This window comes from Phyllobates terribilis, unplaced genomic scaffold (assembly GCF_046119375.1).
Source record: "Phyllobates terribilis strain yellow unplaced genomic scaffold, ASM4611937v1 Scaffold_251__1_contigs__length_2838608, whole genome shotgun sequence".
In the NCBI taxonomy this organism is placed as follows: Eukaryota; Metazoa; Chordata; class Amphibia; order Anura; family Dendrobatidae; genus Phyllobates; species Phyllobates terribilis.
In genome coordinates, this window is record NW_027363011.1 from 968,822 (window position 1) to 995,640 (window position 26,819).

At 45.9% G+C, this 26,819-nt stretch overlaps 2 protein-coding genes across 4 annotated transcripts in view; one reads left to right on the top strand and one right to left on the bottom strand.

Moving 5' to 3' along the window:
• LOC141218921 (gastrula zinc finger protein XlCGF66.1-like) overlaps nt 1-26,819 on the bottom strand; it is a 384,436-nt gene that overhangs the window by 194,079 nt on the left and 163,538 nt on the right. The gene's annotated exons all lie outside the window — the stretch shown is intronic.
• On the top strand, nt 457-15,256 carry LOC141218897 (uncharacterized). 3 transcript variants are annotated; one of them, XM_073665947.1, is made up of 8 exons: nt 465-525; nt 1,262-1,342; nt 1,546-1,696; nt 5,012-5,191; nt 5,275-5,398; nt 5,482-5,579; nt 5,778-5,868; nt 12,308-15,256. In XM_073665947.1, exons 3-8 carry the CDS (start codon nt 1,619-1,621, stop codon nt 13,633-13,635), a joined length of 1,899 nt encoding a protein of 632 aa, XP_073522048.1. In that variant the 5' UTR covers nt 465-525; nt 1,262-1,342; nt 1,546-1,618; the 3' UTR covers nt 13,636-15,256. The 3 variants fall into 3 exon arrangements, with proteins under 3 accessions (XP_073522049.1, XP_073522048.1, XP_073522050.1); XM_073665949.1 differs by having other exon boundaries at nt 1,546-1,768; nt 12,308-15,255; XM_073665948.1 differs by lacking the exon at nt 1,262-1,342 and having other exon boundaries at nt 457-525.

Here is a 26,819-nt window from a genome sequence, read left to right on the forward strand (position 1 = left end):
ATTGAGACACGTTCTCATGGGATCAGGCTCTTTTCCTTCCTTTATAGAACTTCGTGGCTCCTTTCCAATTAGGAGTCTATCCTGCCTGGCTTATTTCCAGCTCAGGTCATTTATAAATTCTCACATGTTACTAGTATAAAAGATGAACTCACTCCTTTTGAACCCTTAATCACGCAAGTAGGTCCTTGTACTAAACTTCTATCTTGCATACACAAAGCAACACAAATGGACACCAGCGATGACCCTCTACCCTTTACTGGGGTTGGGAGAAGGAATTGGGTAGTCAAATTTCAGAGAAGGATAGGCAAAAAACATACATAATGCCAGAAATGTCACTGACTGCGGAGACATCTCCATGTAGCGTCTTCACTCCGGATATCACTGTACAGGAGCCGCACAGTTCACACTGCGCATTCACTGAGGCCCCTGATCATGTGACCCCTGACTCCTCCCCTCCTGTGACCTCATCACAGGTCCTGTACGCACAGAGCAGCCATATATGTGGTGGCGGATCTGCAGGTGGAGGTATGTGGAGATTCCCCATTACTGGGCGCAGGGGGCATTAACCCCTTCAGCACGGAGACTCTTTTGGGGTCTCTGTGTGGTGTAAACAGTGAGGTAACAGCTGTGGACAGAATGCGGTTTAGCTGGTTCCCGTCCACATTAGATCCATTCAGACGACTGCAGGATGAAGGACAGAAGCCCAGAGAAGTCCTCACACAACGCCATTATTCATCTCCTAGTACTATCACAGTAATGTAGATAGTAGTGATAACCGTCCACATATTCTCTTTATACCCTCCGGTACGATGGATTTACCCTCAGTGTCCAGGAAGCTTCACGGTTCAGCAATGCTCCTCTGACATCTCCCCTCCACCTGAACGATTTACCCTTTCAATGCCACAAAACCGAAAGTTCTTTCAGTCACCAGTGTGTTCTCTTAGGAAATGTGTGGAAACGTTGGAGGGGTTAATGGCCGCGGGATTAGTGGGGTCTCTTATGTGCTCATTAATTCTCTGCCTTATTTACGGGAGGAGCAGCCGACATATCTGACATTACATCCCAGACACTGAATACAATATACTACAAATTCTCTGCTGCAGGTGATACATTGTGTAATGAAATGTTTTATTTAATGTGATTAAATCTATTTCTTGTGTTCGGCATATTTACATGGTGGACATTTATCAATGCCGCATCTGTGAAACCCCAGAGGTGTAAGCCAGGTTCTCATTATGTGTTTCTCTAACGATTAATTTAGGAGACAGGAGTTGTGAAAGGGTCGGGGCCGAGAACAAACAACCATCTCATAAAACCATCAGACCACCATCTTGTGAGAAAGGTATTCAGCTGCAGACTCCGAGGAAGAAACTGTTTGTTGTCTGTGGCCTAAAATATATAGGTTTTATTAGTAGATGTATAGAAGAAAACTAAACACTGTAAAATAATAAATCTCCTCATATGTTTCCCCTTATTATCTCCAGTAATTGTATTATTACACAGGATTTTTATGATGTTACATCGGCTCATCATCTTCTCATTCAGGTCTCTACAATATCGGATCCTGTCAGTGAAGATCTTCTATATAAGAGAATTTTCTTGATTTTACCCATCAAGGATGGATATGGACAGAGACAAGATGGTGGAGAGGATATTACACCTCACCCTAGAGATCCTCTTCCGGCTTACTGGAGAGGTGAGAGATTCTGATGACGTCACATTACATCCTTCTTATCTATGGAAATAACAGAAGGACAGAACTGGAGAGGTGAGGACTCTGGAAATGTCTGTAGTGAGATTTATTAACCCCTTAACAACATTTGACGTACTAATGCGCGTCTGTGCCCTGGGACTTAAGAGCCAGACCCGTATTAGTACGTGATGGCGATCGTGCGCGCACACAGGCTGTGCGGGCGCGATCGCCGCCGGGTGTCAGCTGATTGTCACAGCTGACACCCGGTACTATATGCAGGGAGCGGTTACGCACCGCTCCAGCACATTAACCCCCGCGATGCTGCGATCGAAGTCGATCGCAGCATTGCGGTGGCAAGGGGAGGTGATCGCAGATACTCACCTCCTCTTCTGGCTTCCAGCGCAGTGCATCTCCAAACAATCTTCTCCCTGTCCAGCGCTGACAGCCTGCATGGCACAGGGATGGTGCTGCATTCCTGTGCCATGCAGGCGATCAGAGAAAAAAAAAGTGAAAGTCCCATAGTGGGACAAAGTAATAAAGTATAAAAACTATCAGAAAGTGAAAAAAAAAATGAAAAAAAAATTGCAAAAATATAAAAAAATAAAATAAAAAAAATAATCCACCAAAAATAAAAATATAATGTACCCATCAATAAATATTATAATAAAAAACAAAAAACAAACAAACAATAAAAGTACACATATTTGCTATCGCCGTGTCCGGAACAACCTGACCTATAAAACTGTCCCACTAGTTAACCCTTTCAGTGAACATGGTAAAAAAAAAAAAACGAAGCAAAAAACAATGCTTTATCACCATACCGCCAAACAAAAAATGTAATAACACGCGATAAAAAAGACAAATATAAATAAAAATGGTACCACTGAAAACGTCATCTCGTCCCGCAAAAAACAAGCCGCCATACTGCTCCATCAGCCGAAAAATAAAAAAGTTATAGCTCTCAGAATAAAGCTATGCTAAAAAATAATTTTTTCTATAAAATTGCTTTTATTATGTAAAAGTGCAAAACATAGAAAAACTATATAAATGTGGTACCGCTGTAAACGTACTGACCCGAAGAATAAAGCTGCCTTATCAATTTTACCACACGCGGAACAGAATTAAAAAAAAACAAAAAAAACAATTCCTGAATTGTTGGTTTTTGTTTATTCTGCCTCCCAAAAATCGGAATAGAAAGCGATCAAAAAATGTCACGTGCCTGAAAATGGCACCAATAACAACGTCAACTCATCCCGCAAAAAACGAGCCATCACATGACTGTCTGCCAAAATCTGGAAAAATTATAGCTCTCAAAATATGGCGATGCAAAAACTAGATTTTACGAAAAATGCGTCTTTTAGTGTGTGACAGCTGTCAGTCATAAAACCCCCATATGATTCTGGTATTGCTGTAATCACACCGACCCGAAGAATAAAGTCGTCTAATCACTTATACCGCACGAGGAACGGTGTAAAAAATAAACTCTCGGGTTAGGGTTAGGGCTAGGGTTAGGGCTAGGGTTAGGGCTGGGTTTGGGGTTAGGGTTGTGATGGGGTTGGGATTTTTTTCAAAAGTAAGAAAAAAAGATGACGATATGGCGACTAGTGTTGAGCGCAAGTGCTCGGTACTTGAGTTTGCATCGGGTGCTCTGGTATGCATTGAGTATCGTGGGTATTTGAGTGACATGCTCGAGTCTCCTCCCCATATGCTTCGCGGCCAGAAAAACTTTGCGGGGATTGCCTGCCATGCACGAGCGATCCCCGCATGTTTTTTTTTGGGTGTCTAATAACCGTGAAACATGCGGAGCAGGGACTCGAGCATGTCACTCGAGCACACGCTGTACATGGTGCATACGTGAGTACCCGATGCAAACTCAAGTAGCGAGCACTTGCGCTCAAGAGTAATGACAACTTATTCAATATGATGACCTAATGTTATCAAATTCTGTGTCGTACCTCTGGGTTCAAAATGTTCACTATACACCTTAATAAAATCATTGAGGGGTCTAGTTTCCAAAATGGGGTCACTTGTGGGGGAGCTCCACTGTTTAGGCACATCAGGGGCTCTCCAAACGCGACATGGTGTCCGCTAACAAATTGAATTGAAAATCGGCTCAAATAGCGGACGCCATGTTGCGTTTGGAGAGCCCCTGCGTGCCTAAACATTGGAGCTGCCCCACAAGTGACCCCATTTTGGAAACTAGACCCCCCAAGGCACCTATCTAGATGCATAGTGAGCACTTGGAACCCCCAGGTGCTTCACAAATTGATTCATAAAAATGAAAAAGTTTTTTTTTTTTTCACTTTTTCATTTTTACGAATCAATTTGTGAAGCACCTAGGGGTTCCAAGTGCTCACTATGCATCTAGATAGGTGCCTTGGGGGGTCTAGTTTCCAAAATGGGGTCACTTGTGAGGGAGCTCCAATGTTTGGGCACACAGGGGCTCTCCAAAGACAACATGGCGTCCGCTAATTATTCAAGCAAATTTTACAATCAAAAAGTCAAATTGCGATCCTTCCCTTCCGAGTCCTGCCGTGCGCCCAAACAGTGTTTTTTCCCCACATATGGGGTATCTGCGTGCCCAGGGGAAATTGCACAACAAATTTTGGGGTCCATTTTTTCTTGTTACCCCTGTGAAAATAAAAAAAATTGGGTCTAAATTAACATTTTTGTGAAAAAAGTTAAATGTTAATTTTTTTCTTCCACATTCCAAAAATTCCTGTGAAGCACCTGAAGGGTTAATAAAGTTCTTGAATGTGGTTTTGAGCACCTTGAGGTGTGCAGTTTTAAGAATGGTGTCACTTTTGGGTATTTTCTGTCATAAAGACCTCTCAAAGTGACTTCAAATGTGATGTGGTCCCTAAAAAAATGGTTTTGTAAATTTTGTTGGAAAAATGAGAAATCGCTGGTCAACTTTTAACCCTTATAGCTGCCTAACAAAAAAATTTTGGTTCCAGAATTGTGCTGATGTAAAGTAGACATGTGGGAAATGTTATTTATTAACTCTTTTGTGTGACATATCTCTCTGATTTAAGGGCATAAAAATTAAAATTTTGAAAATTGCAAAATTTTCAAAATTTTTGCCAAATTTCCGTTTTTTTCACAAATAAACGCAAGTGATATCGAAGAAATTTTACCACAATCATGAAGTACAATATGTCACAAAAAAACAGTCTCAGAATCAGGGGGATCCGTTGAAGCGTTCCAGAGTAATTAACTCATAAAGTGACAGTGGTCAGAATTGTAAAAATTGGCCTGGTCATTAACGTGCAAACCACCCTTGGGGGTTAAGGGGTTAATGTCTCTCTCCATAACCAGGATTACACAGTAGTGAAGAAGACCTCTAGAGAGCGCTGTGAAGACCCTGTGTCTGAGGGATGGGGAAGACCCCTGAGCCCAATCACGTGGCCTGCACCTCATCCTCTGATATATGAGGACATCAATGACCAGAAGATCCTAGAACTCACCTACAAGATGATTGAGCTGCTGACTGGAGAGGTGACACTGCTGGGAATGCTGGGACTTTATACAGTAATGCTATGAAAGGATCGGGGGGGTGACTGCATCATTGTATGTGTCAGGTTCCTATAAGATGTCAGGATGTCGCTGTCTATTTCTCCATGGAGGAGTGGGAGTATTTAGAAGAACACAAAGATCTGTACAAGGACGTCATGATGGAGGTTCCCCAGCCCCTCACATCACCAGGTAATAGACAGGACTAAATACACACGGCCTATAATTATCTGTATGTAAAGAATGAATTCAGTCCCTGTATGTGTTTCCTCCAGATCTATCCAGTAAGAGGACAACACCAGAGAGATCTCCCCGTCCTCTTCTTCCACATGACTGTAAACAAGAAGATCTCAATATTCCTCAGGATCATCAGGTAGATGGAGAGAAGGTGTCATGAGATCTCCCCTATGATGTGTAGACGGCTGTGAAGGTCTTGTGTTCCATCTTGTTTTATCCACCAGTATTATATGTTTTATACTTGTGTAATGAGAACAGTGGAGATGACAGGATTAGAGCTGATCATAGATGTGACTTCTCCATCAGTCTGTGACTTTTACAATATTTGTTTCAGGGTGAATATCTGACCCATATTAATACTACAGAGACATATGTGAGCGGTGATGAGCGGTGTAAAGAGGAGATTCCTACATATGACTACCCAGGTGAGTAGTAACCACTAAATGTAGAGAAGTTACCAATTCATCTCAGTCACCGGCTGTGGCTGCTTTATCGGTGGTGTAGTCCGGCCGTACCACAATCATGTGATCACCATTTTACTTCTAGACCACAACATTCTCCTCCATCCAAAACTGTTTAAATGACTTTGGGCATTGAAAGCCCTAATCTATAGAACTTCCAACCGGAAGGATCCACCTACCCTTTGAGATTAGGAGATGCTGACTCTTACCTGCCCAGATCTTTAAACTACAAAGCCAAATGACAGCGTACATAGAATGTGCTGACAAGTTAGAAAATCACATGAAGAATAATATTATGACGGGCCTGTAAGAGAAAGCGGAGGGTAATGATGCTGTTGGCTTCCTAGAACCCTGATATCTTATTGGATGAATCTACCTTCCCTCCCTTCTGTGCTGCTGAATGTGCTCATATGGTCCCTACAAGACCAGGTCCAGTGTTTCTGGAAAAGTTTCATTTTTATGATCGACAACATTAAATGTGCAGTGAGGACCAAGTGTGAATTTCTGTACAATAACAACAGAGTTTCCCTTTATCCTGACTTTTCAATTTCTTTTAAAACTGACTAACTTCAAGGAGGATTATGATAAACTACATAAAAAAGCATTACCCCTGTGCCATGATATATCTCTGTGATGCTGAGTCACTTTTCATGGCCAAGCCGTGAGACAGGATAGTCAAGGAGTCCTGTAACATCCCTGGCGGCATGCTTACATGGTTTACCACCTCCCACCATACAAGACCGCAATCTTACCTATCAGTCCAGGCTGCACACTTTGCTCCAGTGCCTTCTGTTTGCATGTCTCTTGTCTGATTGCTTAGGGCGGCGGCGCTGTTGCTTTCTGATTCTTATAGTTGCAGTGTGTGCACTCCTAATGCGTCCTCAACCTATTGCTGTGAGTCACTGGATACTTACACCCCCTCCACCCAGTAGGAGGTGCCTGAGCAACTCTTTCATTCAGTGTGTTCTGTGCAACTGAGTTGCCAGGTCTTGTCCTGTATCTTGCCTGTTTCTGCCACCCTGGGGGCTGTATACCCAGGCCTGTTACCTGTGACTTCTAGTCAGTTTCCGCCATCCTGGGGGCTGAGTTCCCAGGCTCGTTCCTGTATCTTGTTCCTGGTTCAGATCCTGTCTGAACAGTGTCCTAGCCCTTTACCTATTTGTCTCTATGTCTGTACCTTCCCTTTTCCTGCAGTGTCTGAACCTGCACCTAACTCCAACTCGTTGTCTCTGTACTTCTGTTTGTGAGTTTTGTGTCCACTCGCTACTTCATTGTAAGTACCTTGTGTGTATCTGGTTCTGCTCGTTCTGTTTCCCTGTCTCCTTATCTACTCCTGTGTTCCAGCTATCTTCTTGTGTTTTCCAGTCTGTTCCATGTGAACAGAGCCCTGTCCTGTCTACCGCATCTGCGGGTTTTGTTCTGCTCTGCTTGTCTACCGCATCTTTGGGTTTTGCTCTGCTCTGCTTGTCCATCGCACCTGTAGTTTTGTTCTGCTCTGCTTGTCCACCGCACCTGCGGTTTTGCTCTGCTCTGCTTGTCCACTGCACCTGCGGCTTTGCTCTGCTCTGCTTGTCCACCGCACCTGCGGTTTTGCTTTGCTCTGCTTGTCTACCGCACCTGCGGGTTTTGCTCTGCTCTGCTTGTCTACCGCATCTGCGGATTTTGCTCTGCTCTGCTTGTCTACCGCACCTGCGGGTTTTGCTCTGCTCTGCTTGTCTATCGCATCTGCGGCTCTGTTCCTGTATCATAGTCTGTACTGGTTCCTATTTTGCCTGCATTCCTACCTGCCAGTACCCACCTGTCTGCATATCAGCTGTGCCTGCCAGTACCCACCTGTCTGCATATCAGCTGTGCCTGCCAGTACCCACCTGTCTGTATGCCAGCCTAACCTGCCTGTTCCTGCATTCCCCGGTGTGGGTCAACAGCTGTGACCGGGGTCTGACCTGGAGTAGCAACTGGTCCCTCTGCTCGGTTCCTCCCTGGTTTACAGAGTCGATTGAGCCGCCGTGCGACCTTGGTCGAACCGGGTTGATACTTAGTCACGCCCCTCCAGGCACTCCTCGGTTCATGATCCAGTGGGATCACTAATCACGCTCACGCCAGTCAGTCCGGGCGTGAGCCTAACAAGTCCGAAGTCAAAAGCCAGGAGGGTACATCATAAACAAAAGAAAGAAAGAAGTAGACAGGTAACATTCCGTTCGTCAGAATACCAGGAGGATAGCAAATCAGAGCATAAGGGGTTAAACATACGGATGGTCAGAACAAGGTCAGGCAACAGAAGATCAATTCACAGAACATAAGGCACAGAGACAAACCTCACACAAGCTGAATGTACATCTGGCAGAAACAGCCCAGTTAAGTAGCCTGGCAATCACCTAGGATAATGAACACTTCGAGATAGCCAGTTCCTTTTAGTCTCAGAATGTACGGCTGAGCTGTCAATCAACACACTGACAGCTCAGCACAACCCTGCACCAGACTGGATGACCGAGTTGTCAGTAACTGCATCCCAGACACACTGAGTGGTAGAACCGTGACAGTACCCCCTCTTCTAATGGAGGCCACCGGACCCCCAAGCTTCCCAAGAAATTTTAGATGGAAGGTCCTGACTAACCAATCTGCCTTCACATCTCAAGCTATGACCCACGTTCTCTCCTCTGGTCCATATTCCTTCCAATGGATGAGGTATTGGAGGGAATTTCGGACCCTATGAGAATCCATAACCCACTGAAACTCATACTCCAAGCCACCGTCGACTGAAACCAGAGGAGGCGGGGAAGAGGGAGACAATGCCGAAGGGACAAACTCCTTTAATAGGGATTTATGAAAGACTTTAGTGATGCGAAGAGATGGAGGAAGCTTTAATCTGAATGCCACTGGATTGACCACCTCTAGGATCTCATATTGACCAATAAAATTTGGACCCAACTTTGTCGACAGCACTTTAAGTTTAATGTTCCTATGACAACCAAACCTTATCCCCGATCTTAAAAACAGGACTCACTGAACGTCTTCTATTGGCCTTCTGTTTTTTGGCGAATCTGAGCAGTCCCAATATTCTTTTGAACATCCTTTCAGACATTCCCAAATCTTAGTATTGTGACCTCCACCCCAAGCCATTCAGAAATAATCCTAGGAAATTCACCAAAATAGGGATGAAAACCGTAATTACAGAACAATGGTGAGGTTCCAGTAAACTGATTCACTCAGCTGTTAAATGGAAACTCGGCAAGTGTAAAAACGAAGACCTCCTGCTGAGCCGCCACAAAGCATCTTAAAACTTATTCCAAAGATTGATTTGTCCTGTCAGTCTGACCATTGGTTTGAGGGTGGTAAACAGATGAAAATGATAAGTCAATCCTGAGTTTACTACAAAAAGCTCTCCAGAATTTAGAGACAAATTGTACTCCCCTATCAGACACAATGTTAAGAGTGATCCCATGTAACCTTACAATATGAGAAAAACAACCTGGAGAGTGTCTCTGCATTAGGTAATCCTGACAAAGGAACAAAATTAGCTTGCTTGCTGAATTGGTCAACTACCGCTCTGATAGCAGTTTTCCCACGAGACAGAGGAAAATCCGTGATGAAATCCATAGACAGATGAGTCCACTGGCTTTCTGGAATTGTCAATGGATTCAATTCCCCAGCCGGCCGGCTATGACTGACTTTATCATGGGCGCAAATTTCACAAACAGATACAAAAATCTTTGATATTATTATGCATGCACGGCCACCAAAAAATCTAGCAATTGCTTTCTGTGCAGCAATAACCCCAGGATGACCACTCAAGATGGAATCCTGAAATTCTTGTAACACACACAATCTTAGGTACACAGGCACAAATAATTTAGATCCTGGAGTAGCGGAAGGAGCCAACGACTGGACTTTATGGATCTACTCCTCCAATTTCAAGGTTACCATAGAATCCACAATACCGTGAGGAATAATGGAGGATGCAGGTTCTGGAGGAGAAACTGAATCGAGACTACAAGATAATGTGTCAGCTTTCACATTCTTAGACCTTGGCCAGACATAATGTGACGCTGTGTCACCTTTCATGGCCAAGTCGTGAAGCAGGATAGTGAGGGAGTCTGAAGTCAGAAGCCAGGAGGATGCATCCTAAACAGAAGGAAGAGACAATGGCGTGGTCAGGTAACGTTCCGCTGGTCAGAATGCCAGGAGTATAGCGGATCAGAGCACAACTAGGTCCAAGGTCAGGCAACAGAAGATAAATTCACAGAACACAAGGGGCAGAGAAAAACCTCACCCAAGCTGAATGTACGTCTGGCAGAGGTCTAGGAGAAACAGCCCAGTTAAGTATACTGGCAATCACCTGGGATAATGAACACTTCGAGATAGCCAGCGCCTCCCAGTCTCAGATTGGACGGCTGAGCTGTCAATCAAAGTACTGACAGCTTCAGCACGCCCCTTTACCAGATTTAACGGTTGAGTTGGCAGCAACTGCATCCCAGTCACACTGAGGGGTGGAACTGTGACAATCTCTAAGCCTTCACTGACTTGCCTCTTATTTTACATAATGCATTTAGTAGTGCAGGGTTAGGTAAAATAGGAGGCAGGTCAGTGAGCGATCAGTGAGCTGTCATAAGAGCATACAGATGAATATGTAAGCAGAGCACCAGATAGCGCACCCCCCACAGGCCGCCCCGGAGCAAATGTATATCATTATCTCCAAACTGAAAGTAAAGATAACACAGCAACCACAGGACGGATTTCATCAACCAAGGTATCATATTAATCAGTGTAATGGTGCCCACCAGACAGTGTATGTAGTTTACTGAGCACAATCCCGCTGACAGGTGCGCTTTAAGATCTAGGAAGAGCTGACAATTAAACTCCTTTCGGAAGACCTTGCAATAGAACATATGGGGAAGTGAGAGATAATGGTTTAACTTCTTTTGAAGCATAGGAACCCTGTAGTGTACAGGTAATTAAACAAGAAAGTTATTTTAGGAGAAAACATGCCAAAAGGAGAGGGGTTTACTGCAGGAGAAGTGTGCTTTCCCAGGCACAGAACTTTTATTCATGCAGCACAGATTGTAGTCAACCCGGCTCCGGGGTTCAGACCGGAATATTGGGGTTGGTATCGATCCGATATGTATGAGATATAGATTTTCAGCATTATAACAAAGGGCGGATGTGACGCATTAACTCACATCGGCGGGGGTGGGGGCACTAGAATCACTCCAATTGAATAACGGTCTGATAGATGGTGCGAACAAGGTCATATTTGATCTTTATGTACAGGTAAAATCATGATAAAAAAATATGACATCAATATCTAGTGCCTGTGATCTTCAGAGGTGAAGATATCTTAAGTTGTTGCTCTCCTAAAATCCTTAAAGGCTGAGAACATCTCACAAACAGCCACACATGAGTTCATAAAGGGGAAGTGTGTGGGCGTAACTTAGGAGCTAATAAAAAGCAAATCCTGGGTCTGGATCATTGTCAGCACCTAGGAAGACATACAGTAGTTCGCTGTGGAGGTTCTGTCCAATTCCAAATCAAAGTGCTTCCCTTCGCTAACAGTGGGTGGATCTGCGTGACCCCTCTGGCTATGTATCTTTGACGCAGTGCCTAATGACAGAAGCAGACTTCGCAGGAGCAGATCCCAGAGGAGATGGGACACACCATTTACAGAAGCCCTAATTTGACAAAATGGCAGAAAACCAGAGCAGTAGAAATCCTCATAAAGTGACTCCATTTTGGAAATTATAACCCTCGGTGAATTAATCTATAGGAGTAGTGAGTATTTTGACTCCACAGGCACTTTCCGGAAATTAGCACGCAGTGGATGTTGGAGAGTAAAAATTGCACATTTGCCATTTTACTGGTTCCCAGATTGTGCTCCAGGAGACATACACCGTAAATTAAGTGGGTTCTTCTCACTATAGTAATGTCAAATACATGGATGCTAAATGTGGTTTGGGCGCACTGCGAGGCTCAGGAGCGAGGGGGAGATTTGACTTTAAGAGAGCGAATATTGCTGGATTAGTTTATGGAAGCCATGTTGCTTTTCAAAAGCATTTGAGCCACTAATAATATGGAAACCTGTTTTTCCATTGACAGATGATGGACCTGAGTGTGGGCATGTTTTTTGCTTGATGAGTAGAAGTTTTTATTGGTATTATTTTTGACTGCAGAACATTGTTTGGTGGCTTTTTATTCCATATTTGTGAGGCAGAATGAACAAATAGTTGAACGCCACGCTCCACTGGTTCATCCTATGAGGATTTGCATTAGACTGTGAACTGTCATTAATTTGTGAATAATTCAATTTTTTAACATAACTTTTTATAGACAATTTAAGTACAAATGTTCAAAAATATAAAAATCAAGCATATATTATTCAAAAATATTAATGGTTTCTTTTTGTTGCCAGATGACTGTACCAGGAAATCAGAGGGACAACTGACATCTTCAATTTTTAAATCAGATGATCTTGAGATCCCACAGGATACAATTGAAATGAATGCCATTACTCCAGATATACCATCATCCCTTCACAGCAAAGATCTGTCATCTGATCCTTTGAAACACGTCCTGTCTTCTGATCCATTACCGACTACTATGGAAAATCCAAGTCGCATTAAAAAACTAACTGCTCCTAAAGCAAAGAAGTCATTTTCATGTTCAGAATCTGGAAATAGGTTTCCTCTCAAAAAGTGTTTTCTGAAACATCAAAAAAATCACACAGCAGAGAGCAGATTTTCTTGTTCCAAGTGTGGGAAATGTTTTAACTACAAATCACAGCTTGTTAGTCACCAGAGACGTCACACAGGGGAGAAGCCATTTTCATGTTCCGAATGTGAGAAATGTTTTACAAAGAAATCAAGTCTTATCAGACATCAAAGATATCACACAGGGGAAAAGCCTTTTTCATGTTCAGAATGTGGGAAATGTTTTGTAGATAAATCAACTCTTGTTAGTCACCAGAGAACTCACACTGGGGAGAAACCATTTTCATGTTCAGAATGTGGAAAATGTTTTGTGAAGAAATCATCTCTTCTTAGTCACCAGCACTGTCACACAGGGGAGAAGCCCTTTTCCTGTTTAGAATGTGGGAAATATTTTAGACAGAAATGTAATCTTGTTATACACCAACTAACTCACACAGGAGAGAAGCCTTTTTCATGTTCAGAATGTGGAAAATGTTTTAACCGGAAAGCTAATCTTAATAGCCACCAGAGGATCCACAGAGGGGAGAAACCTTTTTCATGTTCAGAATGTGGGAAATGTTTTAACTGGAAATCAGATGTTATTATACATCAAAGAACCCACACAGGGGAGAAGCCTTTTTCATGTTTAGAATGTAGGAAATGTTTTAAACGGAAAGTGCTTCTTGATAGCCACCAGAAAACCCACAAAGGGGAGAAGCCTTTTTCATGTTCAGAATGTGGGAAATGTTTTAGCTGGAAATCGCTTCTTGATAGCCACCAGAAAACCCACAAAGGGGAGAAGCCATTTTCATGTTCAGAATGTGGAAAATGTTTTAATCGGAAAGCGTATCTTGATGGCCACCATAAAACCCACACAGGGGAGAAGCCTTTTTCATGTTCAGAATGTGGGAAATGTTTTAATCGGAAAGCGCATCTTGATAGCCACCAGAGAACCCACACAGGGGAGAAGCCTTTTTCGTGTTCAGAATGTGGGAAATGTTTTAACCGGAAAGCACATCTTGATAGACACCAAAGAACCCACACAGGGTAGAAGCCTATTTCATTTTAAGAATGTAGGAAATGTTTTAAACGGAAAGTGCTTCTTGATAGCCACCAGAGACCCCACACATGGGTGAATCCTTTTTCATGTTCAGAATGTGGGAAATGTTTTAACCGGAAAGCGCATCTTGATAAACACCAGAGAACCCACACAGGCTAGAAGCCTTTTTCATGTTCAGAATGTGGGGAATGTTTTGTGAAGAAATCACATCTTCTTAGTCACCAGAGCAGTCACACAGGGGAGAAGCCTTTTTCATGTTCTTAATGTGGGATATGTTTTACACTGAAATCATCTTTTAAAGGGAACCTGCCACCAGAAAAAACGCTATTAACCTGCAAAAATGGGCTTAATCTGCAGGTTAATAGCGTTACTAACTTGCCCGGCACCTGCACATAGCCAAACACTGCTGGGAGAAAATTAACTTTATTCTCCTCGGCAGCATTCAATTTCAGTCACGAGGGCAGTGCCTGTGCGGATTTTGTTACCGCTCGGAGAATACAGAACGGCTGTTGTAAACAAACCCCCAACTCTGACTACCACTGACTCTGCATGGGGGCTGGCTGTCAGTCAGTGCTGCGGTGCTGTTACAGTCACCGCTCCTTATACTCAGAGCGGTGACTGAACCAGCGACAGCACCGCCCCTGTGACTGAAACCGAATGCTGCTGAGGAGAATAAAGTTAATTTTCTCCCAGCAGCGTTTGGCTATGTGCAGGTGCCGGGCACGATAGTAACGTTACTAACCTGCAGATTAAGCCCATATCTGCAGATTAATAATGTTTTTGGTTGTGACAGGTTCTGATTAATAAGTATCTGAGAAGTCACACAGGAAAGAAGCCTTTTTCATGTTCAGAATGTTGGAAATGTCTTAACCGAAAATTGTATAATCTTTAAGGGGTTGTGCAATACTAGGACAACCCATTGTCATTCCTCATGTTTGGCCTCATTAAAGTAAAAACACTCATTCTCAGCTCCTGTGCTGGCGCCATTCCAGGCGTTTCTGGGCTCGCCTTTTCGGTGTTCATGTGAGGTTGTTACATCTCACAAGCCCTGCACCCAATCAGTGCCTGCTTCACTGTCCCTGACTTTGAATGTATTGAATATCAACAGGAAGCCAGGGCTGTGGTTGCTCTCTGACTTCCTCATGATGTCTGAAAGTGGTGTGAGGCAGTGAGTGGGATCATATTCGAGGGACGGTATATATTCGCTAGGATGCGCATAGAGGCATATTGAACCCGCTGAAGTGCACTGCAGTCACAAAAACACCTGTGGTTGCAGTGCAAAATAAAAGTAAAGTTTGGACTTGGTCAAACTATTTGACCAAGTCGGATTTAATAAAACCCGGCATGGGATTTTATTTTTGAAGTGATCTACAGGTGGCAGTGGGACGGGTCACTCCTATTCCATTTAAACCTTTAGCAAAGGTTTGGTTGTGTCAATGTTTTATTTGCAAGTTGCAGAGCAGGAAGCTCTGTGCACTGCAAGCCTGAGTGAAGGCATAACACAGGCTTGTGAAGGAAGCCCAGAAGGTGCACCCCAGACTGGAATGGCGCGGCCGTCCCGCACGGCATCAAATTTACACGGACTGTTTGGATATCACAGCTGCGATCTGGAGGACAGCTTTTGCATTTGAGTTGGGAGTTTTGGCAAACAAAGACATTTAAGTTGAACTTTCCTTGGGTCACTGCCTCATTACCGCATAGTGTGAACACCGCCGCACTACAGTGGGGACATTGACATCAGTACTGATTGGGCACAGGGCTCACGTGACATACCAATCTCACATGAGTCCCGGAAGTGCAAGTGCTGACACCGCTGGAATGGCGCCGGCATGGAAAGTTTGTATTTTTTGTTTTATTTTAACAGGACCAAACATGAGGAATGAAAAAGGCTTGTCCAAGTAGTGGACAACTTTTTTATACATAAAAAAAATGAATTACTGGAAAGTTGTATTTTGTTGACCATCAAAAAGACTCCTATGGGGAGAAACTATATATGTTATTGACAAATTATACAAAAACATATAACACACAGTTGTATAATTAAATGAGAAAGGGAAATTACTTTAGAACTTACCATATTTTTTGACCTATAAGACACTTTTTAGCAATAAAAAAATATTGCTAATAAGGGAGTGTGTCTTATAGACTGGAGGCTGCTTCCTGTGACAGAGGAGAACAATGAGACAGTTTCCTTCCTGATCACTGAGATAGCTGCTCTCTCTCCTCCAGCCCATACTTATCTAATTGATTGGTTTTAGAACATAAGGGGACGGTACCGGGACCTGCTCAGAGGCTGTACGTCCTGAGTGAGCAGCTTAAGAACCTTCCACCCAATTAGCTCATAGATGTTTCAGATCATGTAACACTGTTTTACATATTTTCAAACTTTCTCAGGTTCAGTTATGAAATGAGCCATTTCTTATGATTTTGACCTTCTGCATTCAAATATGACAATGAAAATTTTTAGTTGTCTCTTATTTCTATGATATCAAAGAGTTTTCCTTTTACTGCTACATATAATTAATGCATAAAAGTTTCAACACTTTGAAACATTATTATTTTTGAAAATATAAAGATTCAGAATATTTTGTTATTCCAATTTTCTGATATTTACTTAGAGGAAACTTGGCAAGAATTCAAAAACCTAAAATCTGTCTAAACACTATTGTGAATCATCAACAGTTAAAGAAATTGCATTACAAAATTCGGTACTCATTCAGTGACAACTCTTTTTTGCTTGTCTCTTGTATTCCATCAGCTCTTCTCTTACAATTGTCCTTCAATAATCTGCAAGCATTGATGGATTCCATTTTCTTTGATGTCTTTTTTCCATAGCTGCAATATCTTGGTGAAGTCTCTCAGCTTGCTTGTCGCTCACTGCTCCGCAGTTTGGTGGACGAAGGTGATGTAAGAAATTAATCTTTAATTATGGGACCAAGATAGAGAAGGTGGCTTGTATGCCGATGATTTGCTCTTCTTCCTAGGGAAGGCTAGGGGGGGTCTCTGGAGAGCATGATGTCGACTATCTCCAGCTGACTTATTCCGTCCAAAGACCATACTGAGGAATAGAGGGCACTTATTACAGGTGGAAGAATGGCCAATCAAGCAAACAGGCAAGAGTTCTTTACAGTTAGAGCAGTCAGACTGTGGAACGCCTACCACGAGATGTAGTAATGGCAGACACTATTGTGAAGACCCTAGGTCTTCCGTGGGTGTAACACTACTCAGACAACACAGGGTGAGGGTAAAACAGTGTGGTAATACTTTATTGAACCACAAAGCGGACAATAAACAGATAGAATAGTCCCAGCAAGTACCCTATATGGTGCAAATGACAAAGTCCTCACCATTTCGCTGGCCTGCCGGGAATAGAGAAGCTGTGATTTCGGGGCTTCCAGGGTCGACTACACCCACCACTGGCACACCACTTTTGTAAGGCCCCCAACGAGAGAAGGTAACGAAAAGCTTAGAAAACTATCCGAGAGCAGTGAAGTCAGGGGCCAGGTGACCTGGATTCTTCAAGATGTCTCTGAGGGTTCAGCAATGGTCAATGGAGCAGATCTGTATTCCTCCAGCTGGGGCCAAAGTCCCCTAAGCTGGCCAGCTGTAGAGTGACACTGAATAGAGGCAGAGACCCCTTTTTATAGATCACAGTTGTCCTTTCAGCCACCATTCAAAGGTCAGAGATCAAGGTGGAAGGGGCTCATGACTCATTGTTTGAGCATTTAATCAACTTCCATAGTTTGTCCTCCATTTCTCAGCAAATCAGCAACTCCCTGGGCTGGTGTAATACGTAATCAGCATATTATCAAACTGTATTGCTTGATGACCCTATCTTGCAAGATTTACAGACAGTTCAAGTGCTTCTCACTAAATTAGAATATCATCAAAAAGTTAATTTATTTCAGTTCTTCAATATAAAGAGTGAAACTCATATGATATAGAGTCATTACAAGCAGAGTGATCTATTTCAAGTGTTTATTTTTGTTAATGTTGATGATTATGGCTTACTGCCAACGAAAACACAAAAGTCATTATCTCACTAAATTAGAATAATTTACAAAAAACACATGCAAAGGCTTCCTAAGTGTAACATCCCTGGCGGCGTGCTTGCATGGTGCACCACCTCCCACCATGCAAGACCGCAATCTTATCTGTCAGTCCATTCTGCACTCTTTGCTCCAGTACCTGCTGTGTCCATGTCTCTTGTCTGATTGCTTAGGGCGTCGGCGTGGCTTTCTGTTTGTTTCTTATAGCTACTGTGTGCACAGTCCTAATGCGTCCCCAGCCTATTGCTGTGAGTCACTGGATACTTAAACCCCCTCCACCCAGTAGGAGGTGCCTGAGCAACACTTTCACTCAGTTTGTCTTTTGCAACTGAGTTGCCAGGTCCTGTCCTGTATCTAGTCTGTTCTGCCAGCTTGGGGGCTGAGTACCCAGGGACGCTACCTGTATCTCTGACTTCTAGTCTGTTTCTGCCACCCTGGGGGCTGAGTTCCCAGGCTCGTTCCTGTATCTTGTTCCTGGTTCAGACCCTGTCTGAACAGTGTCCTAGTCCGTTACTTGTTTTTCTCTATGTCTATATCTTCCCTTTTTCCAGCAGTATCTGAACCTGCACCTAACTCCAACTCGTTGTCTCTGTACTTCTGTTTGTGAGTTTTGTGTCCACTCGCTACTTCATTGCAAGTAGCTTGTGTGTATCTGGTTCTGCTTGTTCTGTTTGCCTGCCTCTGTATCTAACTCCTGTGTTCCAGATATCTTCTTGTGTTTTCTAGTCTGTTCCATGTCAACAGAGCCCTGTCCTGTCTACCGCATCTGCGGGTTTTGCTTTGCTCTGCTTGTTCACCGCACCTGTGGTTTTGCTCTGCTTTGCTTGTTCACCGCATCTGCGGGTTTTGCTCTGCTTTGCTTGTTTACCGCATCTGCTGTTTTGTTCTGCTTTGCTTGTTCACCGCATTTGCGGGTTTTGCTCTGCTTTGCTTGTTCACATCTCCGGTTTTGCTCTGCTTTGCTTGTTCACCACATCTGCGGGTTTTGCTCTGCTTTGCTTGTTCACCGCATCTGCGGGTTTTGCTCTGCTTTACTTGTTCACCGCATCTCCGGTTTTGCTCTGCTTTGCTTGTTTACCACATCTGCGGTTTTGCTCTGCTTTGCTTGTTCACCGCATCTGCTGGTTTTGCTCTGCTTTGCTTGTTCATTGCATCTGCGGTTTTGCTCTGCTTTGCTTGTTCACCGCATTTGCGGGTTTTGCTCTGCTTTGCTTGTTCACCGCATCTGCGGGTTTTGCTCTGCTTTGCTTGTTCACCGCATCTGCGGTTTTTGCTCTGCTTTGCTTGTTCACCGCATCTGCGGTTTTGCTCTGCTTTGCTTGTTCACCGCATCTGCAGGTTTTGCTTTGCTTTGCTTGTTCATTGCATCTGCGGTTTTGCTCTGCTTTGCTTGTTCACCGCATCTGCGGGTTTTGCTCTGCTTTGCTTGTTCACCGCATCTGCGGGTTTTGCTCTGCTTTGCTTATTCACCCCATCTGCGGGTTTTGCTCTGCTTTGCTTGTTCACCCCATCTACGGTTTTGCTCTGCTTTGCTTGTTCACCGCATCTGCGGGTTTTGCCCCGCTCTGCTTGTCTACCGCACCTGCGTCTCTGTTCCTGTATCCCAGTCTGTACTGGTCCCTATCCTGCCTACGTTTCTACCTGCCAGTACCCGCCTGTCTGCATGTCAGCCGTGCCTGCCTGTGCCCACCTGTCTGCATGCCAGCCGTGCCTGCCAGTGCCCACCTGTCTGCATACCAGCTGTGCCTGTCAATATCCACCTGTCTGCATACCAGCCGTGCCTGCCAGTATCCACCTGCCAATATGCCAGTCTAACCTGACTGTTCCTGCATTCCCCGGTGTGGGTCAACAGCTGTGACCGGGGTCTGACCTGGAGTAGCACCTGGTCCCTCTGCTCGGTTTCACCCTTGTTCACGGAGTCGACTGAGCCGCCGTGCGACCTTGGTCGGATTGGGTTGATACTTAGTTACGCCCCTCCAGGCACTCCTCGGTTCATGGTACAGTGGGATCACTAATCACGCTCATGCCAGTCTGCCCGGGCGTGTGCATAACACTAAGCATTTAAAAAGGTTCCTTAGTGTGTTTCAGTAGGCTCCTCAATCATGGGGAAGACTGCTGACTTGACAGATGTCCAGAAGGCAGTCATTGACACACTCCATATGGAGGGTAAGCCACAAAAGGTCCACTCTGTCCGCATCTACTTTCCCTCCAACCTCCAAGTGGCTGTCATATACCGACCTCCAGGTCCGGTCACTGCCTTTATTGACCAATTCAGAACCTGGCTTCTTTACTTTCTCTCACCTGACATTCCCACAATCTTCATGGGCGATTTCAACATCCCCACTGACACTCGCCAGCCAGCAGCATCCAAACTTCTGTCGCTTACTTCATCCTTTGGACTTACTTAGTGGTCCTCCTCAGCCACCCACACAGACGGACACACACTAGACCTCATCTTAACCAAACTCTGCTCCCAATCTAACCTTACAAACTCCCCCCTACCCCTATCTGACCATCATCTACTCACGTTCTCATCCCTGTCCTCCTCACCTGTCACCCATGTCCAGCAACTAGCACACTCCCGCAGAAACCTTGCAAATATAGACACTCGCACACTCTCTGACTCTATTCTACCACTGACATCCATATCTTCACTCCACGACACAGACAGCGCCACTGCTTTCTACAATGCCACTCTTGCATCTATTGACTCGGTCGCCCCTCTTATGCTTGGCAGAGCGCGACGAGTCAATAGGCAACCCTGGCACAACAACCTCATTAACAGCTTCAACAAGCGTCCAGGGTTGCGGAGCGTCGTTGGAAGAAAACACATTCTCAAGAGGACTTCACTACATTCAAACAAGCAACACTCGCATTCAAATCAGCCCTCACCTCTGCTAAACAGACCTACTTCACAACCTTCATATCTTCCTTATCCTACAACCCCAAACAGCTATTCAACACTTTTAAATCTATCCTCCGCCCTCCACTGCCCCCTTCGACCTCCGTCATCTCTGCTGAGGAGTTTGCCACACACTTCAAAAACAAGATTGACCAAACAAGGCAAGTTTTTACTGCCCAACCACCACAACCCCTTTGTTTTCCAGACCATTGCCCTTCCCACATAACCTCCCTTCCCAACATCACAGAAGACCTCACTCGTCTCCTCTCCAAATCACACCTCACCACTTGTGCACTCGATCACATCACATCCCACCTCCTCCCCAACCTCACCCCACACTCATTCCATCCCTAACCCATCTCTTCAACCTATCACTAACTTCTGGTACCTTCCCTGCTGCCTTCACACATGCCACAATCACGCCCATCCTCAAAAAGCCATCCCTTTACCCAGCCGCCTTATCGAGCTATTGCCCCATATTGCTGCTCCCATTTGCCTTCAAACTCCTTGAGCAACACGTTCACGCTGAACTTTCCTCTCACTTCTCGTCTAACTCTCTCTTTGACAACCGACAATCCGGCTTGTGTCCCCACCATTCCACTGAAACTGCCCTTACCAAAATCACCAATGACTTACTTACAGCCAAAGCTAACAGACAATTCTCTGTACTCCTTCTTGACCTGTCCTCTGCTTTCGACACAGTTAACCACTGCCTCCTACTAGAGATCCTCTCTTCTTTTGGTGTCAAAAACGTTGCCCTATCCTGAATCTCCTCATACCTTTCTAACTGCATATTTAGCGTCTCCCACTCCTACACTACCTCCTCACCTCGCCCCCTCTCTGTTGGAGTCCCTCAAGGCTCTGTCCTAGGACCCCTACTCTTCTCAATCTATACCCTTGGCCTGGCACAGCTCATAAAATCCCATGGCTTCCAGTACTATCTGTACGCTGATGACACCCAGATCTACCTCTCTGGCCCAGATGTCACCTCTCTGCTGGCCAAAATCTCAGCATGTCTAGCAGCCATATTCTCCTTCTTCTCCTCCCACTTCCTCAAGGTCAATGTGGACAAAACTGAACTCATCATCTTTCCCCATCTCGCATGTCTTCCCCACCTGACCTTTCTATCACAATAAATGACATCACACTTTCCCCTGTACCAGCAATCCGCTGCCTCGGCGTAACCCTTGACTCTGCCCTGTCCTTCAAACCCCCCATCCAAGCTCTCGCCACCTCCTGTCGCCTCCAGCTCAAAAATATTTCCAGAATCCGTGCTTTCCTCAACCCTCAATCTACTAAACTGCTTGTGCATTCCCTCATCATCTCCCGCCTCAACTACTGCAACATCTTCCTCTGTGGCCGTCCTGCTAACACTCTTGCACCCCTACAGTCCATCCTTAACTCTGCTGCGTGACTAGTTCATCTCTCACCTCGCTACTCCTCTATTATCCCCCTTTGCAAATCCCTTCACTGGCTCTCAATTTCCCAGCGTATCCAGTTCAAACTACTAACACTGACCTACAAAGCCATTCATAACCTCTCTCCTCTGTTCACCTCTGAACTAATCCTCCCGATACATTCCCTTACGTAATCTCCGATCCTCCCAAGACCTCCTTCTCTCCTCCACACTTATTCGTTCCTTGCCCAATCACCTCCAAGATTTCTCCCGAATATCCCCCATCCTATGGAATTCTGTGCCTCAACACGTCCGATTAGCTTGCACATTTGGATCCTTCAGATGGAACCTGAAAACCCATCTCTTCAAACAAGCTTACAGCCTGTCATGACCTTGCCTGCTGCCACCTCAACAACACCGGAGCTACCGCAACCCCCCAACCTACTGTCTCCTTCCCCATTCCTGTAGAATGTAAGCCCGCAAGGGCAGGGTCCTCTAATCTGCCTTAGCCAGATAGCCTGACCAGGTCAATGCTCACCTTCATTCCTGCATTGCAGCCGTAGGTGTGTCTGTGACTGCAATGCACTCCAATGGATTTAATAAGACTCTGTACACATTCTGGGGATATAGAACGTCCCTCTTATACAATCCCAGTCACTGCCTCAGATATCCCCTCCCTATGTTCAAACTTGTGGGGTTGAACATTTGTCACCATACAGGGTGCCCGGGACAGGGCATCCGTGTTTGCCTGCGACTTCTACAGAGAGACTGAAATTTTGCAGTGACAGAAACCGCCTGGTGACTCGCACATTCCTCGATGACTCCTAACTGGAGCATTTGTTTTACCTCAGCCGTGCCGGCTTGCCAACGGGCTTCGGGTACCCGGTACGGTCTTATTCGTACCCTTACCCTAGGTTCGGTGACAATGTCATGCTGGAGAACCACAGTCCTACCGGTAGCTTTGAGAACACGTCGGTATTCCACTGTACCAGCGAGCGAGCCTCCCGTCGCTGCTGTTTAGTGAGAGCATCACTTATCCTGACCTCTCCCCCGGACGCACCCCTGGCTGAGGGTGCACGTACTACCACCCAATCGCCTTTGTTAAAAGACCTGACCGTGGCTCTTTTATTATATGTGCGCCTCCGTGCTGTCTGGGCATCTAACAGATGTTCTTTCACGATGGGCATGACCGCCGCGATCCGGTCCTGCATACTAGCCACGTGTTCAATTATACTCCAGTGTGGAGTCAGCTCTTGTCCCCACGTCTCTTTGGCTACGTCCAACAGACTCCTAGGGTGTCTGCCGTACAATAACTCAAAGGGAGAGAACCCTGTGGAAGCCTGGGGTACCTCACGGACGGCGAACATCAAATAGGCTAGTAACATGTCCCAATCCCTTCCGTCCTTAGAAACCACCTTTTTTAACATGGACTTGAGGGTTTTATTGAACTGTTCTACTGTCCCGTCGATTTGAGGGTGGTACGCTGAGGTGCGCAATTGTTTTATTTTTAGCAGTTTGCACAGTTCTCTCGTCACCTGTGACATAAAAGGGGTCCCTTGATTCATCAGGATCTCCTTAGGTAGCCCAAGGCGACAGAACATGGCAAACAGCTTCCATGCAATCAGTTTCGCCGAGGTGTGGCGTAGTGGTATAGCCTCCGGGTACCGGGTGGCACAGTCGATGACCACAAGTATATGTTGGTGGCCAAGAGCAGATTTTACAATGGGCCCTACCAAGTCTATTGCAATCCGTTCAAAAGGTACCTCTATCACTGGCGGAGGTACCAATGGGCTATGGAAGCTTGCGGTGGGTGTGGCCAGCTGACACTCGGGGCAGGATTCTCAGTACTATTGAACCTCCGCGTAAATCCCTGGCCAAAAGAACCTCTGCAAGATACGCTCTTGCGTCTTTTTAACCCCTAAGTGTCCACCCAGCAGCTGTGTGTGTGCCATCTCCAGAACCACCCGGAGGTACGACTGAGGTACCACTAACTGTTCCACGACCTCGTCCCTGATTTTGTCTACCCAATAGAGCAACTCACCGTTGATCACCATGTGTGGAACCACAGTATCTGCACCGGGTTGTTGAGCTACACCATTTACCTCTAAAACCCTTTTCCGCGCCCGAGTCAGGGTGGGATCCTGTAGCTGAGCTGTCCCAAGTGTGCCCTGGGACACCTCCAGCTCGGGGATCAATGGGGTCTCCTCGACCTCTCCTGCCAGCACCTCTAGGGGAAACCTATCGGGGTTACACTCTGTCCCTAGGTTGAACACCCCTACGGCAGGTACCCCTGACTCAGGTTCTTTGGGTACAGCGCCCGTAATAAATTTTAGCGGGGAAGAGTGATTTTTGTTTTCCCACAGAGTCCAGAACAGGGGCAAGTCTCTTCCCAACCCAATCCCATAGGGAAGAGTTTTTTCCACCCCCACCACATGTTTCCTGTCACCACATGGCGTGGACAACACTGCCTCTGTGGTTGGGTATTCTCGGAGGTCCCCATGGATACACTCAACCCCGAATGTCCGTCCACTGGGGTTGTCTCCTGCCACCAGTGACTCATGTATCAAAGTCACTAGGCTACCCGAGTCTAAGAGGGCCTCTGTTGGGTACCCATTAACCAGTACCTGGCACAGTTGGGGTTCACTGTCTGGGGGGTCGGCACTCGCAGAGCACACGGTCTGGATGTACAGTGAGACCCGGCGGTTATACCCGCAATCCATGGGCTCTGTAGTCAGGGGGCAATTAGCAACCACATGTCCCGGCCCCTGACACCGCCAGCACCTAATGGTGGAGGTACTGTTAGATCTTGTGACCTTTTGGGAGGGAACCGGTCTCCTGCCACTCTCACTCCGGGGTTCCCCTTCAGCCCAGGTACGGTGCTGACTGTCCTCAGCAGAGGGACGCGACCCCTTTCCCGGTTCCTGATCTGGCACGGTCCAGCGTGACAGCCGCAAGGGGGCAGAGTTCCGTATAAAGTCCTGAGTGGCCGAGTACCGCTCGATCAGGCCGACCACCTGGTCGAGGGTGCCGGGGTCCCCTTGCCCCACCCAACGTTGGATAGAGTCCTCACGAGCCAGTCGACCACCACCCTTTCCACCATCTGGGCTGGAGTCAAGACTCAGGCTGGAGCCACCTCTTGACCAGCTGCAAAAAGTCAAAAGCCTGAGACCGGGCGGGTTGGGTCTCCACAAAGGCCCATGAAAACATGCGCTGAGCCCTCACGTACATATTGACCCCCAGCCAGGCAAGGCTCTCACCTTTGAGCCTCTGGTAGTCCTGGGCGTCCTCCCGACCGAGGTCGAAGTAGACCTTCTGGGCATCACTGACCAAAAATGGAGCCACCACTTCCACCCACTGGCCAACTGGTAGGTTTTCCCGCTCTGCTCTGCGTTCGTAGATGGTCAGGAAGGCTTCCACGTCGTCCTCCGGTCCCATCTTCCTCAACGCTGAGTGAACCTTGTCCCGGGCCACTCGACGTTCCGGAATCGGTGTTGTGGCCATTTCCTGCAGGGCAGCAATCTGTTGCAGCATCAGTTCATTTGTTTTTTGCTGCTGCTGGTACAGTAGCTGCTGCTGCTGATTATGCTGCTGTTCCCACTCCTGCTGTTGCCGCTGGAGACTCAGGTACTGCTCCTGCTGTTGCCGCTGGGTGAGTACCAGCTGCTTTAACAGCTCTTCCATTTTGTCCACGGGGTGGGGATGAAAGGTGGCAGGCCAGATTGTGGTCATGCAGCTGCCGGTGGGGTATGCCTCAGTCACAATGCCTGCATTCTCCACCAAGCTGTAAGGCGGCGTTGTTCACACCGTGCAGTAACTGAGGCAGCGACCCAAGCAAGTCCAACATAAACAGCTTTTATTCAGCAACTCACGGGTAAACAAAAAGTCCTCCGGTTTGCAGCCGGGTTAACATGAGTCCACAAACAATGGTTGCCGTGGGCAACGGCCGCACCAGACCGCTCAGAGCCTGACGGGTGCAGAGCCTTCCCAGGCTTGGGTTCAGCTACTCACAGGTCCGCAGAGCTTTCCTGCTATGCTCCTAGCAGGACCCAACACTGAACAACATTAATCCCCAATGCAGGGTTTTTAAAGGACCTGTGGCAAGAGCCACTGGAAAACCTGGGTTGGATGGATGAGGCCGCCCCACTGCCTTCCTGTAGCCTCCTCCAAGAAATGAAGGCCCTGCTGGGTTTTTCTAATCTGCCTTAGCCAGATAGCCTGACCAGGTCAATGCTCACCTTCATTGCAGCCGCAGCTGTGTCTGTGACTGCAATGCACTCCAATGGATTTAATAGGTCTCTGTACACATTCTGGGGATATATAATGTCCCTCTTATACAATCCCAGTCACTGCCTCACACAGTCTATCATTGTTAGTTTGTTTACTGTAAGTTATATCTGTATTTGGTATGTATCCCCACCTTATATACAGCGCCATGGAATCAATGGCGCTATATAAATAGCAATAAAATAACAATAATTATAATAATTATTACAGAGTGCTGTATCCAAGCATATTAATGGAAAGTTGAGTGGAAGGAAAACGTGTGGTAGAAAAAGGTGCACAAGCAACTGGGATAACCGCAGCCTTGAAAGGATTGTTAAGAAAAGGCTATTCAAAAATTTGGGGGAGATTCACAAGGAGTGGACTGCTGCTGGAGTCACTGCTTCAAGAGCCACCACACACAGACGTATCCAGGACATGGGCTACAAGTGTCGCATTGCTTGTGTCAAGCCCCTCATGACCAATAGACAACGCCAGAAGCGTCTTACCTGGGCCAAAGAGAAAAAGACCTGGACTGATGCTCAGTGGCCCAAGGTGTTGTTTTCAG